General features: G+C 40.6%; 1 protein-coding gene and 1 long non-coding RNA gene across 2 annotated transcripts in view; one reads left to right on the forward strand and one right to left on the reverse strand.

Annotated features, from left to right (window-relative positions):
• cdk13 (cyclin-dependent kinase 13) overlaps window positions 1-17,734 on the forward strand; it is a 79,797-nt gene extending 62,063 nt beyond the window's left edge. Inside the window, exons 13-14 of the mRNA XM_042068001.1 lie at window positions 6,018-6,560; window positions 16,428-17,734. Of these exons, the coding sequence (XP_041923935.1) occupies window positions 6,018-6,560; window positions 16,428-17,119 (1,235 nt within the window). The 3' untranslated portion in view covers window positions 17,120-17,734. The remainder of the gene's footprint in view (window positions 1-6,017; window positions 6,561-16,427) is intronic.
• A 574-nt stretch (window positions 17,735-18,308) lies between these two features.
• On the reverse strand, window positions 18,309-18,514 carry LOC121688484. Its single transcript, XR_006024604.1, has 2 exons — window positions 18,435-18,514; window positions 18,309-18,403 (listed from the first exon to the last, which is right to left on the reverse strand). It is a non-coding gene; the product is annotated as an uncharacterized LOC121688484 (long non-coding RNA).
• Window positions 18,515-19,422: the final 908 nt, after the last annotated feature.

Consider the following 19,422-nt stretch of genomic DNA (forward strand, 5'->3'; position numbering starts at 1 on the left):
GATTTTGAAAAATGAGCTATCCTTGGACCAAGCAGAGTTCAACGCACCCTATGACGTCATTTTCCGCCATGATGGATTTTCCGCCATATTGGATTTTAGTGAAAGTGAAACTAATCTTTCACAGGTCACAAATTTTGTCCGATCGTCACCAAACTTGACACACGATCTTCAGGCCATGCCTCATTAATGCATTGCTTTTTGTCTTCGGAACTAAAACCGTTCGCGCGTAACAGCCAATCGAAATTTGCGGCAAAGCCGCCAAACAGGAAGTGAGCTCATATCTCAGCAACCCATAAATCTATCATAACCAAACTTAGTACATGGACTCAGGACCCAATCAGGGGGATGCTCAAGAAATCTGGTGACCTTTGACCTCTAGGGGGCGCTGTAATTAAGAAACATGCCTTTTGGCCTGTAGCTGCAGTTGTGCTTAGAATTAAAACACACTAGTGGTATCTGGTAATGCTGTTGGAGGTCCTTAGGCCGACCCAAGCCGACTTGTGATGTCATCGTAATTGATTCGGCCGCCATATTTGATTTAATCAAAAACACGTACAAGTTTTCGCAGGTCACAAATTTCAGCGAATCCTCACCAAAAATGGCAGAGACCATCTTCAGACCATGCCTTATCAGTGCATTGCTTTCTGGAACAATTGACAGAAGCATTCGGCTGTAACAGCCAATCGAAATTAGTGGCGAAGCCGCCAAACAGGAAGTGAGCTCATATCTCAGCAACCCTGCCATGTATCATCACCAAACTTACTACATATATTCATGACCCCATTAGGAGGACGCTCAAAAAATGTGGTGACCTTTGACCTGTAGGGGGTGCTGCAATTAGCAATATTGCATTTTGAACTGTATTTGCTGATGTGTTTTATCAATCTTTTGTTTTTTTGATGTGAAACTGATGACAACATGTTCCATCCAGTTAATTCTAATGCGTGCGTGCAAGGGCAGGGCAGGGCAGGACGGGGTGGGACGTGCTGGGGTGATTAGGTGGGGGGGCTGGCTGGCGGAGGCGGTGGCAATACTCAGCTCTGTTTCACCCCTACAAAATCAGTTATATTTGATGTTACACTTGTTGAAAGTGTTGATCGCGAGTGTCTGCTGAGTTCTATCTTGTCGCCGTGGCTACTCCGGCCTATTCTGCTTGGCCCCCTCATTGCTGCTTGCAGCTATATTTTTAAATGGGTTTTGATTTCAGGCTGTATGACAAATAAAGTAACTATTTCAAAGGGGTATGATGATTTTCTATAGGCACTGTAACTTATTTTATCTGTTGTGCAATAAAAGCCTATTTAATATTTTATTCATTCATTCAGCATGCATGCATGACATTCTCTCCATTTTCTGCAAGTGAAAACGGCCATTTTTTTTACTGTAGCCAGCTAAAATAAACCCTGGCCAGGATGTATCTCTGTTGCACTAGCCGCAGACTGACGGCCTACCAAAAGGGTCAAGGCGAAAGGGAGCAGTGTTGAATTACTGTGTATTGGGCTTAGCGTTTGCTTACCAATTTTATATTAAAATAATATTATTTTTATTGAGCAAACATTTAGTGTCAGAGTCAATCACGATGTAAATGTAGAAAAGCATTTTCCAAGACTCAAAAGGACTTCTCCCAAGGAGAAAAAGTATTAGTTTGAAATTGCAGCAAAGACTGAGATATGTATAATTAAGGCAGATAACACAATCAGGACATCAGCAAGTATAGAGGCAGGCACACATCATACTACAGAGTGTGTAGAAGGCCTAATTTGATTCTTATAGTAATACTTTTATGTTATAATATGAAACAATAGGCCATATATATATATATATATATATATGTGTGTGTGTGTGTATGTGTGTGTATGTATATATATATATATATATATATATATATATATATATATATATGTGTATATATATATATGTGTGTGTGTGTGTGTGTGTGTGTATATGTATGTATATATATATATATATATATATATATATATATATATATATATATATATATATATATATATATATATATATATATATATATATATATATATGTATATATATATATATATGTATATATAATCAAAAAGGTTCTTTAGCAATATTACTCAATCTGAGCTTGGTATAATTATAACTCAAACCGGCTCCTCAACATGTGTTTTGGATCCAATCCCTACTAGATTCCTCAAAAATGTATATGATAGCTTAGCTCCCTTTATTCTTAAGGTAATAAATACCTCATTAGAAACATGTATATTTCCAACTGCTTTTAAAACCGCTGTTGTGAAACCTTTACTTAAAAAGTCGAATCTTGACCATACCAATCTGAACAACTGCAGGCCTATATCAAATCTACCGTTCCTGAGCATAGTACTTGAAAAAGTCGTTTGTAATCAGTTAAATACCTTCCTCAACGAAAACAGTATCCTTGAAAAATTCCAATCAGGTTTTAGATCAAATCACAGCACAGAAACAGCTCTAGTAAAAATAGTCAATGATCTCAGACTAGCTACTGACTCAAACAAAGTCTCAATCCTTATTCTTCTGGATTTGAGTGCGGCATTTGACACCATTGATCATAGCATCCTAATTCACCGCCTTGCGAAGTGGGTGGGTCTCTCTGATAATGCTCTAAACTGGTTTCAAACCTACATTACTGGCAGAGATGTTTATATCAGTCTAGGAGATCATGTGTCTGAAAAACATGACTTGCCTTTTGGTGTGGCCCAGGGGACCTGCCTTGGTCCCCTGCTATTTTCCCTATATATGCTTCCGTTGGGAAACATCATAAGTCAGCATAATGTAAATTTCCATAGCTACGCAGATGATACCCAATTGTATATTTCTGTGGAGCCAACTAACCCAGATGGCCTTTGCTCCCTCACTGCATGCCTAACCTCCATTAATCAGTGGATGAGCAAAACATTTTTGAAACTAAATGATGACAAAACAGAGAGCGTGAGACATTGTTCTTAGTAATCTGGGGAACTTGGCGCACCAGGTCAAACCAAAAGTAACAAGCCTCGTGTCATCTTAGATGCAGAGTTAAGTTTTAAGCCCCATATCAGTAAAGTTACTCAGACAGCCTATTTCCACCTGAGAAACATTGCCAAAGTGCGGCTCTTTTTAACTCAACAAGATGCAGAAAAACGAATTCATGCCTTTATCACTAGCAGGTTAGACTACTGCAATGCACTTTTCACTGGTCTTCCCAAAAAACATCTAAAGAAATTGGCACTCATACAGAACTCTGCGGCTAGACTTTTAACTAAGACTAAGAAGAGAGAACACATCACCCCTGTGTTGGCTGAACTGCACTGGCTCCCTATTTCCTATAGAATTGATTTTAAGGTTATGTTAATTACTTACAAAGCTCTGAATGGCATAGCACCTTCATATATCTCTGAGCTTTTAATATCTTATCAACCACAAAGGAAACTTAGATCATCCAATTCTAATCTTTTAATCGTACCCAAAGTGCTCCACAAGCAAAGTGGAGAAGCTGCTTTTATCCATTATGCCCCAAAACTATGGAACACCCTGCCTCTGTACATCAAGCAGGCGAGTTCAGTAAATATTTTTTAAAAATATCTGAAAACATACCTGTACAGGAAAGCTTTTAGTTCACTCCTCTTATCCTGTAGACTACTTTTTCAGATTATTCTACATCTGCTGCCATTGGAGGGCGCAGCCAGCCAGAAGCAGATGGGCTCCCCCTATTAAGTCAGGTTCTGCTCAAGGTTTCTTCCTGGAATATGGGAGTTTTTCCTTGCCACAGTTGCCATATGGCGTGCTTATGGGGGGTAAAGGGTTAAGGCTGCCAGTCTTATGACATGTTATTGGGGGCCAAGCAGCGAAGCTGCGAAGGCACCCATTGTGTTTGTTAGTTTTCTTATTATTATTCCTCTGGCATGGGAGTCTATGGCAGCCCATAGAACCGTCTGGTGAAAAGTTGTGAAATTTGGTTCACTAATTAGGCACAGTCTCATGATTAATTTCACCAAGATTCAAGTCGGCACCTCGACTGCTCTAGCGCCACCAACAGGCCAAAGTTGCACATGTGTTCACGCACTTCTGACCCATTGGCCTGATTTTGAAAAATGAAGTACTGTTGGAATCCTTGGACCAAGCCGAGTTCAATGCACCCTATGATGTCAATTTCCGCCATGATGGATTTTCCACCATTTTGGATTTTGTCAAAAACCTTTAAAAAGTTTCACGCCTCACATAGTTTGTCCGATTTTCACGAAACTTAGTACATATGATCTGCACAAAAGCAGCACAAAAGTTATCCCTTTTCCTCTTCGGAACTAAAACCGTTTTCCCGTAACAGCCAATCGAAATTTGTGGCGAAGCCGCCAAATAGGAAGTGAGCTCATATCTCCGCAACCATTTAATATATCATAACCAAACTTAGTATGTGGACTCATGACCCCATCCGGAGGATGTTCAAAAACTTTGGTGACCTTTCACCTCTAGGGGGCGCTGCAATTAGGTAAAATGTGTTTTCCCGTAACAGCCAATTAAAATTGTCGGCAAAGCCGCCAAACAGGAAGTGAAGTGATATCTCAGCAAGGTTTTCTCGTGTCAGGACTAAACTTACTACATGTGCTCAGGACCCAATTAGGAGGAGGTTCAAGAAATTTGGTACATTTTGACCACAGTGTGGCGCTATAATCACAGGAAGTAGGCTCATATCTCAGCAATGCTTACACATATTGAAACCAAACTTGGTACATGGACTTGAGACCCCATCCTGAAGACGCACAATAAATTTGTAGTCTTTTGACCACTAGGGGGGGTGCTATAATCACAGGAAGTAGAGTCATATCTCAGCAATGCTTTCACATATAGAAACCAAACTTGGTATATGGACTTAGGACCCCATCCTGAGGACACACAATACATTTGGTGACCTTCGTCCACTAGGGGGGCGCTAGAGATACAGGAAATTAGCTCATATCTCAATAACGCCTTTACATATCGAAACCAAACTTGGTATATGGACTCGGGACCCGATCCTGAGGACGCACTTTTTCGTATCGACACCAAACTTGGTACGTTGATTCGTGAACACATCCTAAGGACCCACAATTAATTTGGTGTGCTTTGACCACAAGGTGTGCTATAATTATCAACACTTTCACCGATTTAAACCAAACTTGGTATGTGGACTTAGGAGTACATCTTGAGGACACACAATAAATTCGGTGACCTTCGAATCCAGTCCAGTCCAATCCAATTCAATCCAATCAAGTCCAATCCAATCTAACACAACACAACACAGTCAAGTCCAGTCCAATCCAATCCCAACTCCTGCTTAACTGCTTGGCCCCCTCATTGCTGCTTGCAGCTATATTTTTTCTATATTTTTGATATGTTGCTGAGTGGATCATAAACGGACCCAGCAATGAAGAAAAGTGATTGATAATGACTGACTTATTGTGTTACATGCTTCAAATGTAAAGCACTTTGAGCTGCATTCTGTGTATGAAAGGTGCTATACAAATAAAGCTTATTATTATTAATGTGTGTGTGTGTATGTATGTAAAGAAAGTGTGTTCTGTAAGTGTTCAATATATTCATAAAGTAAAATACAAACCTATAGTGTGAGTTGTGCTAAATTAATAAATACCTACTGGGTTACACTTTACTTGACAGTATGGACATAAGAGTGACATGACACTGTCATGAATATATCATACACAAGTCATATAGTCAGTCAGTCAATGTTTATGACGTAGCGCTTTTGTTATTAAGTGGCATTTGTTTTTTGTTATAAGAAGGTTTAGGGTTAGTTAGTTAGGTTTAGAGTTAGGATTAGGTAAGGATTAGGGTTAGAGGTTAGGATTAGGGTTAGGGTTCATGTGTCATGACAATGTCATGTTACTCTTATGGAGATACTGTCAAGTAAAGTGTTACCAAATACTGTGATATACCATGAAACTGACAGCATGATGATATCAGTATTGGTGCATCCTCCAGTTTTGTTCACAAATCTGTTTTATGTCCTTGTTTTTCACCTTCAGATCCTAAAGATGTAAGCCCACAGCTGACACAAGAGCAGTTGGCGGTGTTGTTCAATTTGCTTAAATCCAAGAATACTACAGGCACAGCATCAGCCTCTGCTCAATTTTGCCATGCCATTAGCTCGAAGATGAACTTGGAAACTCTGCAGCAGTTGACCAGAGCTCCTCCTACAGGACTTGTTGAGCTTGACAACCTTAATGAGACCCTTGCTCCACCTCTACCCGCCTCCCATACTCCCAAAATACCTCGTACTCCACCACTCCCTAGACCTCTGTCGCCCCTCCCTGTTAACAGTAAAATTGATGGGGGAGAGGCATCAGAAGCAGCTGCCACACAGACAGCTGTAACTATGCTTCTGGCTCAGCTGTTGAAGGTTCAGCAGCCTCAGCAACAGCCAGAGGGAGAAGGCCCAAACCCTAATCCAGGAGGAGAGGGGGCTGACTTGCCAAAAGGAAGAGTCCCACTTGGGTCAGCAGTGATATCTTCTCTGTTGCCTCCATCCGAAGTCAGACAGCCTACTAAGCCCAGCCCAGAGTCTCCAGGTGAACTCTTATTTAAAGTTAATGCATCTTGTTGTGCCCAAATTGATTGCTTGTTCTAAGTGGATGACTGGAATATTAAGACAAGCCATAGTAGACCTCTCAGTTGAACATATCCTTACTTTTTCATAAGCTGTAGCTATGTAAAACCCAACAATATCCCTGTAGATATACTACCGGTCAAAAGTTTGGGGTCATTTAGAAATTTCCATTCCACTCCATTATAGACAGAATACCAGCTGAGATCAGTTACATTTTTTTTTAATCAGGGCAGCCGTTTTTAAGATTACATTATGTTCTTACATAATAAAGGCCTTCTACACTTCAGCGGTTGAGAGTGTTCTAACTGGTAGCATCATCACCTGGTATGGGAACTCCACAGTTAGAGATTGTAGTACTCTGCAGAGAGTAGTGCGCTCAGAGGGAGAAGTTTTTATCCCCAGGCCATCCGAACTCTGAACTCGCACTCATGATTCACCCCCCCCCCCCCTACATGACTTTTAGCACTTTTACATCCCTCTCCCTATGCTACAGATCTTTTATTTATTTTCTTATTTCAGCACACATCAAAACACACACACACACACACACATATCTGACTTTCTCCAACGTTTGCACATCTCCATAGAACTTTTTATTTATTATTTTTGATTTCTATCTACCATCTATCTACCCATGTCCTTGATTGCCTAGCCTTTCTTACTTACACACTTACATAATCACGGTCATCACCTCACATACATACAGCACACTGCTTGCTACAGTAAGCCTCCTCTACATACTTGCTGCACACTGCCCCCTCCCCCTCCCTACATACACAGCACATTGTCTTCAGGATCTTCTCCAACACACCTCCTCTACATACTTACAGCACACTGCCCCCACCTACCCACACACACACACTACGTGGGCGATTCTCATGAAAAACAGATTTAAAACGGTTCACACTTGAAAATTTTAAAATGGCATTTGAATACAATTTTTCTTTTTGTTATGCAAGATTAGGGTCTAAACTTCTTAAAACACTTAAATATATATATATATTCATTTTTTTCTGTATATTTTGGAGCATTTTAGTCAGTCAGAGCACATAAATTCTCAGCACCGCAACATGATAACAGAATAGATATGGTTTAAAAGTTACAACTATTTTAATTTTTTAATAGATATTATTAACAGTTGTGCCCATATGTGTATATAGCCCAGAAAATATTATATTTATAAGTTTCCCATTTTTTTTCAATTTTATGATTTGTCTCATTACCGCAACATATTTCATGATTCATGTCCTGTTTTTTCAGGATATTTAACTGAAAATTCAAATGTATAATTACTTATTTAGTACAGATGACAAATGAAGAAATACAATTTATCCAAATACCATTATAAACTAGAATTTGTTTTACAACAGCAAAATAATAAGTAAATAAACCTGTGTTGCGGTAAAGAGAAAGGTGTTTCGGAAATGAGTGTCAAAGTTTCGGTAATGAGATTCCTACTTAATTCACCATAACACTTTACACAACAAACAGAGTGTGAATGCTGGGAATATATAACAAATTCTTGAGATTTACCTTTAGAGTTTTGTATGGAGAAGTAAATGTGGCATTTTCTGTTGAAAATTATTCTCAGAAAGAATGAAAATATCCCATTTTGAACTGTGTATTTTAATAAAACACATTCCAGCATACTGTACCTCAGTACCTCAGACATAAATTCATTAAAAATATAAGCATGAATGTAGACATAAATGGAAAAGGAATGTTTAAATACAATATAATCAATACATCTCATTACACAACTGTGAAACATTAAATTCATGAAAACAATACACATCAATGTAGATATAAATCGAAATGGAATGTTTACATACAAAATGATCATTACAACATCTCATTGTGCTCATCTCATCTCATACATCACAATATGCATCAGGTGCGCAGCTTGTGTTTAGCCCAAATATCAGGCAAAACACAAAAATGCCTCGCAGAGGAAGTGACTGGCAGAGGCTCGGGAATTTGGTCTTTGATGTCGTGGCGGTAGTACCACACCTTTTCCCCAGAAAACTTAATTGATGGCACATAAAATCGGTTTTCCCCAGCGCAGTTCATAGTGTCCACCTCATACTGGTCATCTGCAATCTGTATTTTATAAAGAATAATTTTAAGAGAGTGCCATCAACTTGCCTCTCCAGCACTCATTTGAAACTTGGCGACTAAACAAGCCTGACAATGTAGTTTCACCTGAAAGTAATGCCTTGAAATATTTTTTTTACCTGTGTAACTACACCGGGGAACAGATCTGCGTCGTATTCCACAAGGACCCACTGGCCAACCTCTATGGAAGCCTCTGGTGGCTTTGTGGAAACGTCGTCTTCCTCCGCAAATGCATGGCGTGATGGAGAGAAGCACTCACAATTTTTCTGACAGAAACATGACACTTCCCTCGTGTGAACTACCCCAGGAGTGGTGGACATCAGCTGTTGTGTAGATTAACAAAAACAGTTTTAGTAATTTATCTACTGATTTACTAATTTATGGAAATGTGATTAGGATGGCAACATAATGATATCTTGAATGTACTAACTTACAGTATGTGGCTAGTGTGACTTGTTATGTGAGCACTTAAATATATTAATTTTGACCTACTTGGTGGATTTTCATTGTCCCTGGGACTGGCTTAAGGTGTGGAGGAAGCAATTCACCCCTCTCTTTAATTTTGTCCTCAGACACCTGTCAAAGTCACAGTGAACTTCATTATCAGTTTCTTAAGTCACAGGCATTTCACAGAAGATTGAAATGGTGTTCAACCAAACAATCTACAATGTGCAATATAGCCTAGAACATAGTTACACACACACACACACCTGGAATAGAGTTACCGAGGAGTTCAGGGTCAGCTGCTGAAACAGAGTATCTGCATCTGGGATGCTTTGGCCGTATGCCACTATTCGGTCTGCCAGGTTTTTTAAGGCTGCCCCCACGCCATCTGGGGCTCCTTTTCCATGAGACGCCTCTGTGAAGTTCCATGTCACGTATTTAAATCCATGGAGGAATGGTACAGTGGAGGCCAAGTAGAACGAATTTCTGTTTCTGTATTACACACACACACACAGTCACTGCCCCCCCCCCCCCCCCCCCCTACCTACACAGCACATTGTCTCATGAGGAAGCTTCTCCAACACACATATTGCACACTGCCCTCTCCCCACATACACAGCACACTATCCCATCTCCCCCGTCATCCCCCCAACACACACACCAAGACCCCTGGCAGTTGGGTTAGCCCCCCAATCCTCCCCCACCTTTCTTATGCAGCCCTTGTCACTTAAGGCGAGACACGGCAGGTGAAAACATTGTTTTTTCATGCACTGGTCAATTTCGAGATTTTGAGCTAGTATGTTACCTTAGCATGTATTCTATCACACTACTACAACAAAAACGTCCGATTTACACATTTAGGTGTTTATTTCATTATATTGTCTACTCGCGCCTGTATATTTCTCCTAAATTCAGCAAAAGTTAGCATTCTAACCTTGCATGCACTCCCGCGACCGTGGTCCAAAACAGATCATGTGACATGTGATATCACTACCGTTGGAAAGCTCTGTTTTTCCTGTATCACGCTATGTGATCCATATATGGACACTTCCTTTGTATCAGCAACCAATGGCGAAAGTTCAAAGGCGAGTCTAGGCTGAGAACGGAATCTCATTGGCTGTCTTTCAAGGCTGTTTTCTCAAAATGAGTTTCCTCTGAGCTCAAAAACTCCCCTTCAGAAGCACGTACATACACCAAACTTTCTAGACTTATGCCTAACTATATGTCGAAGATTTCTACAGAGGGGTTTGTTGATATATTATTCCTAGCCTGACTTACATGACATTTTATGCCTAAAAACATGGAAAAAATAGATTTTTTAGGGCTAGTGATATAATTTTCTGATTTACAGGATAACAAAAGTAGATATTCATAAATCCCTCTGTAAATGTTTCCCCATCTAATATCTGAACACAATGAAAACATAATTTTGAAACTGGCTGTATCCAATGCTCAGGTTTCGTGCCTTAAAAAATATATGCAGATTAGCGCATATTTAATTAGATAATGCCTAATTTGCATATGTAAACATTAAATTACAGCAAACTTGTAATACATTTTTTTCTCATATTAATGTAAGTAATCAACTGGGGAAGTTTCATAGTGATATCTGCTTATTAAAAATTTTACCCTATTCACCTGTAGTGTCTCGCCTTAATCTACTAAACCCCCCCCCCCCCCCCCCCGCATCGACTCGCGATTGATTGTGCATCTAATGTAACACTCGGTGGAGACCACTTTCCAAGTTTCACTTTCATTGTGAGCTAAAAGGATAGGCCTATGGGAAATACTTTGACGTTCCTTTTGAGTAGTATCAGCTCAAAAAATGAATGGTTTTTCTTTAACCTGCGCTACACTTTTCCACCAAGTTGTGCGAAAATTGTTACATTACCCGTTTTTTTATGTTGACAGAACCGCACTACAGTAGGTGCAGTAGCCTAAACGAGCTCTTGGTAGCGCGTGCAACTAACGTCTATAAAAACAATATATTTATGGAATAAAACTAGACCTCTGATTGTAGTTTACGGTTAAACTGCAATAATGTTAACACCAGCCAGCGGAGGGCACTTATACAGCCTAGGCTACCATGCACTCGAACTAGCGGCTGCTTGGACAAATCCACTTGAGGGGTGGGGCAGGGTGGCGCGATCGTAACACACACTGAACCTGTCATTAAGAGGCCAAAATTATTGACCTGTCATCCCCCAAGCCAAATGGATGCAACTGCATTTATAAGCTAGGCCTACATGACGGGCCGCAAATAGGCTAAATAACTTTAAAAAAAAAAAAAAAAAATCCCGGAGGTCACCGGCCCACATGTGGACCAGCCCACCGGTTGTACAGATTACCAGTCCGAGCGTGAATGAAATCCTTCAGGGTAGAAATATTGTAAGTATAATAAAAGACTTAAATAGTAATACTCACTCTACTTCTACTGTATAATAAGTAGGGTTGGGTACCGACCCCTGTACTTTTACCGGTACCGACCGAAACAAGTTGGTATTACCGAGTATTGGTTCACGTGAATTCATGGTTCGGTAATTTCATGTGCATCAGGAGCGGAGTGCACCATCTAAGCTCATGTCTGAGTGTGACGTTATGTCTGTCTCAAAAGCAGAAGTTATTATGGCTAACTTATTATGCACCATTTAAACCTGCATGTGTTGCGCCAGTAGAAGGCATACAATATGAATCAGGATAGTATCCCTGGTAAGAACTTAAAATAATAGTGACAGTTGACAGAGTGCTATGAAATGCATCCATCTTTCTGAATCGCGAGTGAGCTGAATCCATTCAAAATGGTAAAACAAGACTTTAAATAGTTCAATGCATATGTGACAGAAAAACAACTTTTTAATGCTATTAAAATGTATTGTGGCTACCATAGATGAAAATGATGTCTTAACAGCATTAATAATATCTAGGCTATTTGCCAACTAGCCTACTCGCAGTAATGTTAGATTTGTCGTGACAACAGTTGCTCTAAGGAAAGAAACCGTATGCTTTCGCTCCGCTATGCCATGCTAACTAGAAGTGGTCAGCAGATCAGAGAGGGTCGTAAAATATATGAGAGCAGAGGAGTACAGTGTTCGATAGCCCGGGAGTTCATGTATCCACAGCTGCAGAAATGAGCAAAACACCTGCAGCCAGCATTGAAGTCAACGACACGAATGGCTCAAGTGTCACGCATCGGATCAACTGTGTGAGACACGCATCTTACGCATGCCCGTAATGCTACAATTTGATTAAATACAAGTTAAACTGAAGACGGAATCTGTTCATTTTGTAGGCTACAGTTTGCTGGTTAGCCCACACATACCTGATAATCTGATAGATAACTGATTCAAGGTGGGACAATGCTCTGCCTTAAAACGAGCTACGTTCAATTTCACGTTAGCATGGAATGTTTTATTTGTCAAAGAATAACCGAACGACCAAACTCACTAGCCTACTACAGACGCCTGTTAGAGACTGACTGAAACTAAGTAACTTAAACAATAGAACTTGGATGGAGGGGATAATGACCTACTGTTAAATTACATAAAACACATAGGGTTCTATCTTGCACGTAGCGCAATTGACTTCATACACTGGTGCGTGTATCATTCCTATTTTGCATTGAACGCACAGCGGAATTTCCCCTCCACAGATGCACACAGACGCAGGTCGTTAAATTAGGAAATGAACTTGAGCTCCTGGGGGCGGTTCAGCGAAAAGAGGAGGCGTGTTCCGGCGCAAACATTCCCTGGTGCTATTTTACAGATTCAGAAAACAATTCCGCCACCCACCCATTCCGCCGTGGGTGAGGGGAATCTCTGATACTCTGATTATCATCCAAACATCTTGACCCATGCTGTGCCCTGATTCAGTGCTACCAAAGCTCCGCTTCTATCCTCTGTCTCTGGTCCCGCGCTGTACTGTGAGAGAGGGAGTGGCTACAGTAGAGCGGAGAAACCCAACGTGTGCTTCTTATACCAATATATTTAACAATATCTTTTGCACTTTTTGTGACACTGCACTTACTGGTACCCCGTATCAAGACACCTGCCAAGTCTGAAATCAATCCCATGAACAGTTCGACAGATATGCGGTTAACACACAAACACGCAGATGGGGGAGTGGCTACAGTAGAGCGGTGAAAGCCTATGTGTGCCTATTTTACCGATATATTTACTGATATCTTTTGCATATCTTATCCAAACAACTCTTACTCATGCCCGTAGCAAGACACCTGGGGCTTCATGTACAAAGACTTGTGTGGAATTCCTACTAAAACATCTCGTACACGAAAACCACCCGAAATGGAATAAACAAAGTTGATCCAGGCCACCTTTCCACAACATTACAATTTCTCGATCATATTCCTATAATTTGCACACAAGTGTGACAACAATAACGTGAATGCTTTGGCCTACTCAAGGAAAGTCAAATGAGCCTATGCGGTCAATGACACTAAGGGAGATAGCTTCAGTTTGCGCTTATTAGTCAAGCTATAGCTATTCACTTGGATGATCCTGTCCCATATGTATTTCTTTTTAAATAAAAACTACCGGAGATGTAGCCTGGCCATTTGCCATCCCCTTGGTATGCTTCGCTTCTACAAGGGTCTGGGATCTCGGCTATTGACGAATGTTTGCAAGCTGGATGTGTGGACTCTGTAGAAGTTTGAAACGATTGGATCCGATTTCACCCAATCGCTAACGTTTGGCCGTGACGTATGTTATGCGCCAGCTCGATCGTGAACTAAGCTACCCTACAACGCTCAGAAATTGTCTACAACAATCATTCCCCACCAAAGCGAACAAGATGGATGTAAATGACCATGCCAGCTTTGCGATACAAATGTAAGAGTTAGTGGAAGAATAGCAAATAGCAGATTACTATTCAACAGTAAGGTTGAAGATAACATATTGTAACGCCAAAGAGAAGTTAGGAGACGGGGTGGCTGATATATCGTTCCAAAACTCCGGTAGTTTATTTCCTATAGATGTACAGGCTAGTGCACGGGCAACAGGAGGTGTCCACTACAAAACAACAAACTGATAGCTGATAAATCACGGTCTCAATCACTCGTCATTCACACTCATCGGCCAACAACACAACGCAACACAACTCACTCGCACGTAATCCACTTCTACTCTGACTAAACTTAGACGTCTTAGAACCCCCTATTCTATTCCCTCCCCTTAGCAATCGCTAACCTATCTGAACCCCTAAATATTCCCTCCCGGACACCTCCCCCCAATCAAAACACATCAGAACTCATTGACACATTCTATGACACAGGAGGAAGAGGGAGACACAAACACTCGCGCGCGCGCACGCACACGCACACGCACGCACACGCACACACGCCGGGAACACAGAAGACACAGGGGAACACAGGGGAAAGCCCAACACGGGGGCAAATAGCCTCGGCGATACAATATCATCACAATTGTCAAAGCTAGATGTGATCATTGAAAACACGCCGCTTCATTCATACCGGGTCTGCCGCACATGCTGTAATTTAATATCGAGGCTACTGCGCGATACAAATCAAACGTTTCCCAAATCCCATAGGGAGTAGGGCCACGACATCTTTGCCCGAAATAAAATGTGTTAAACACTCCTTTTGTTCGGAGTTCAGTTCCTGAATATTTGGAAGCGTAGCCAGCACGGACTGAATTGCTTCATTAACTTATGCCATTGCCAACTCCTCGAGGACTACAATTCAAACACAGCACAGAATCTCGACGTCGTCTCTCACAACTCCCGCCTTCTGCTCGCTGATTGGCACGGAGTCGAATCTACCGCTGCGAGCGAGGCCAATGGCCAGAATCCCAGACGGAGTCGTGGAGATGAAAATCGAGCAGAAGTACGTAGGAAGGCAATTAAGGCCAGGCTACCGAAGATGGGAAGTGAAAACTTCCGGCAAATGTTCAAGGCATGGGCTAATCACCATGTCGTCAGAGAGTAAGGAAACACGATGAATTGAAGTAATGGCTTATTTGACAACATTACTATAACCCGTGAAAAAAATTGAGTTATGGGGCGAAATCTCGTGGTATTTTCGTTTATGTTGAACGATGAATTCTAGAATAGCGTATTAATAATAGGCTGGCGCGTCCTCTTATTTGGGTTGCCAAATTAGCAAAGGCCAACTGTCAGAGGCAAGCTGAACAGATGACAGTCGTAGTGTTATCCAATTGCGCCAAAGTCTAGAATCAGTCAGTTAACATTGGTCGTATAGTGTTATCCAATTGCGCACAGTGTGATTTTCAAATGCGTGCTTGATGCTGTCACAAGTGTCCCTAGACCAGTTTACATAGCATGTAAGCTACAGTATGTTTTGGCACTATACATTGCATAGAAAATTGCGTTTAAAGTTTTTGTAATGATGTCTTTAAAAGTCCTTAGCAACCAAAGGAATACACCCACTCAATTACAAATAAATGTTACAAGTAGTAAGTAGTAAGTATTTGGGTACCTAAAGAAATGATATTAAAACAAACTAAAGCTTGCATGCTTGACTATGAAATTATGGAAATTAATTTAGACTTAATTTAACTTCTTTCATATATATATTCTTTAAGGCATGTCTGAATCACAGAGTGGTATAAAATGCTGCCTTCTAACATGCCTTTGTTTTGACACATTTTGAAGGCAGCATAGATGCATCCCTCATGCTGCCAACAAAATGTGTAGCTGTTGGTAAGAGCTGTGCAGTCGAGGTTTACCTTATTCTGGTTTCTGGTATCCTAGCAACAGCTTTTTGTGTTGCTATCTTTTATAGGCCATCCAAAACAAAATTCATAGCTGGTACGGCAAGTGACTCGTTAGATAGCTGAAGGCAGCAGGCAGCTGCCTTCCATTTAGGACAAGGCCATAGCCTATATCTTTAGGCTGTTTGTCCAATTTTCCCAATCTAGTGACATGATTGTATGTCTCTGAGAATCATGTTCTTAGTCAGAGGCTAGGCTTGACAAGACTGCCAAAGTTATTTTGGGCTGGGTTTATGCCTATTTAATTTAAAATTCTTAACTTGGGACTGTCTTAAGTTAGGACTGTTCTGTGATGGTCAAATTCCTATCCTATGATGAGCTAAGATATTTTCCTAAATGTAGTTAGGGTACATGTTTCTGTAATACCAAAAATCTAAATGAAATCCTGTCTTATCTCAGTTTAGGATCATAGAGTTAGGAATTTTCTGTAATGAGGCTCCTGCTTCTTACTAATTTTGCACAAGCATTTCTTTGATCTGTTGGCTAATATATGTTTTCTCTTTCAGTATCTATTGGAAGTGAGGTGCTGTCTTCTTCCAGATCACAGGAGTCTTTGCCCATCTTACCTCCAGACCAGAGACCTCCAGAGCCTCCTGAGCCACCCCCTCATTGTGAAGATCTGGACTATCGACAAGGCTCTGAAATCAAACAGTGTCACTTGCCCGAGTACCCTCCTCCTCTGGGTGTGGAGGGTCCTAGTTCTGAAGGTGATTTCCTTGGGCCTGCCCACTTCCCCTCTTCCAGTTTTCCAGATGGCTACCTAAGTCATATGATGAGTGGGAAAATACCAGTGCACACTCTAAGGGATGCATTTTGTGGCATCCATAAGCAAGAGCCAATTGCTGCCGGTACGACAGTGCCCCAGAATTCTTTACCAGGGGGAGTTACAGGAGTTGCAACAGTGGGGTCAGGGGGAGGTACTAATAACATAAACAGTATGGTCTTCAGTGGTGATATAGACCACCGTTTTGAATACAGTCAAAGCCCAGTACCGGTCAATGGTTCCTCCAGCCTCCAACTTTACAACCACACCATTTCAGGAAAGGATGGTGCTCTGCCATTTCCTCCTTCAACAGTGACATCTCACCATGGCCAAGCATGGGAATCACCCTCTCAGTCTGGAGCCCCACCTCTCCCCCATGGATTTGCCCCTCACATGAGCACTGCATCATTGAGAGGACAGTGTCCTCCTTTCTGACTGCCATTCTAAGCCCTTATGCAAGGAATATGTTTACTGGATTCTTAATAATATTAAGATACTGTTTGAAGATATTATACTCCTCTGTAATAGACAAACTCCCAGGGTATCTTTTATGGTGAGCTTTTCCTGCTCATAATTTTTGTGTGTGTCTGTATATGCTTGGTTTCATCATCATTCATAGTTTGAAATTTAAAAGAACCTTTATGGCTAAAGACTGCTTCACCAGCACTTCCATAGGGACAACTGTGTTAAGACGTTTTGAACTACTGAATAAAGCTGGAAGAATCATTGTATGTATGGGTTAGACATTAAATAATATTCATTTTGAAGATCTTTTTGAACACCTGGAGATCATCTAATTTTTCAGTAGAGGATTTAAATTAGACTGTATAGAGACCAGAAGCACTTGGCTGACTGAATGTATGGAAATCTACTGAATGATGTTGAAAATCAGGTGGTGTTGGTAACAACACCCACCAGCCCTTGTGTAGATCTTTGATAAAGTTGAAAATTATTTTTTAAGACATTTAACCAAGCACAAAAAAATGTGCAACCAATGTCTTTTTATACTTTTTCTCTGGCCAGAATTTATTAAAGAAATGCCAACAATAACTCTGGTGTGCCGTGTGCGTGAGATTAGCCAGTTTTATATTGTCTTGGGTTGCCGTGTGCGTGAGATTTTAGCCAGTCTTGGGTTGTAAATGATCACATTACCCATTCATCACATTTTTGAATTGCTGTTTCATATCCTTTTGATATGTATCCTAGTACAGCGGTCCCCAACCGGGCCGCGGGACATTCCTAACCGGGCCGTAGCCTACGACAAGAGTTTAAAATAAAATGCATGCAAACTAAATAAACTCAATTTAATTCGCAATAATGTCACATTCGCAATAATACCCACTGGGGATGGTGAGCCAGATACCTCAAAGAAAAAGAAGGGGTCATTCAATACGAAATATGACGAGTCATATTTAAAATATGGTTTCGCAGAGACCGGTGACTCGCATGCACCAAGTCCTTAATGTGTGGTATTTGGCGATAAGTTGTCAAACGAAGCAATGAAACCATCAAAGCTAATTTGACATCTAGAGTCCAAGCATCCTACACTTGCTCCACAAACCCCTTGAGTTCTTTGAGCGTAAGAAACGCGAGCAAGAAGGACAAAAAACTAGTGCGTAAAGCAACCACATCGGTGAACGTGGCTGCGCTAAAAGCCTCATAGTGGCTAGTCGGATTGCTAAATCTAAGAAGCCCTTTACTATTGGGGAAGAGTTAATTCTGCCTGCTGGTAAAGGCCTGTGCAATGAACTTGGGGAGGCTGCAGCTAAAAAAATAGCTCAGGTACCGCTTTCTGCAAGCACTGTCCATAGGCGAATTGATATGTCCGAGGATATTGAGGCACAGTTGTTAGAGAAGGTGAATGGGTCACCGTGGTACGCTATCCATATTGGTTGGTTGCAGGTTACTGGCCAGAGTGTTTGAGTTGCGAGAGCCGCTGCAGAGATTTCTTACAGAAAAAGTCACCGTTAGCTGCATATTTTAGTGATGAGGGCTGGGTGTCAAAACTCGCTTACCTGTGTGACATATTCAGGTTGCTTAATGACCTCAACCTGTCACTGCAGGGGAGAATGACGACTGTCTTTAAACTGGCAGATAAAGTCGCTGCATTTAAAGCCAAGCTTGATTTGTGGGTACGACGAATGGATCGGGGTGTATTTGATATGTTCCAAACAGCAGAGGTGGAAAGTAACGAAATACATTTACTCACGTTACTGTATTGAGTAGTTTTTCTGTGTATTTTGTATTTTTTAAGTAGTTTATAAAATCGGTACATAAAATATCCCATACGTTACTTGAGTAAAAAAAAAAAAGTTAAGACTAAAGAAAACAGAAAGGGAGAGAAAAGAAATCGCGCCCTAAACCACTAGCCTAGTGATAATGATCAGCATGTAGCCTACTGTACAACAGGACATGAATCAAGCTGGCGCCATGCAGTCTTTCTGAAAGTGATTTTAGCAAGGGAGAGTGAGCGTGACCTTAGACAGTTTTCACTATGTTTTGTATACAAAATCCAGTCAGTCAAACTTTAAATTTCGTTTGACATTTATGAAGTTACAATATTCAGGTAAAATAAATATATGGTGGATATATATATATATATATATATATGTATATGTCTTCGAATATATATATGTATATGTATATGTCTATTAGAATATATATATATATATATATATATATATATATATATATATATATATATATATATATATATATATATATATTTCGTCTATTCG

This window comes from Alosa sapidissima, chromosome 17 (assembly GCF_018492685.1).
Source record: "Alosa sapidissima isolate fAloSap1 chromosome 17, fAloSap1.pri, whole genome shotgun sequence".
Lineage (NCBI taxonomy): Eukaryota > Metazoa > Chordata > Actinopteri > Clupeiformes > Clupeidae > Alosa > Alosa sapidissima.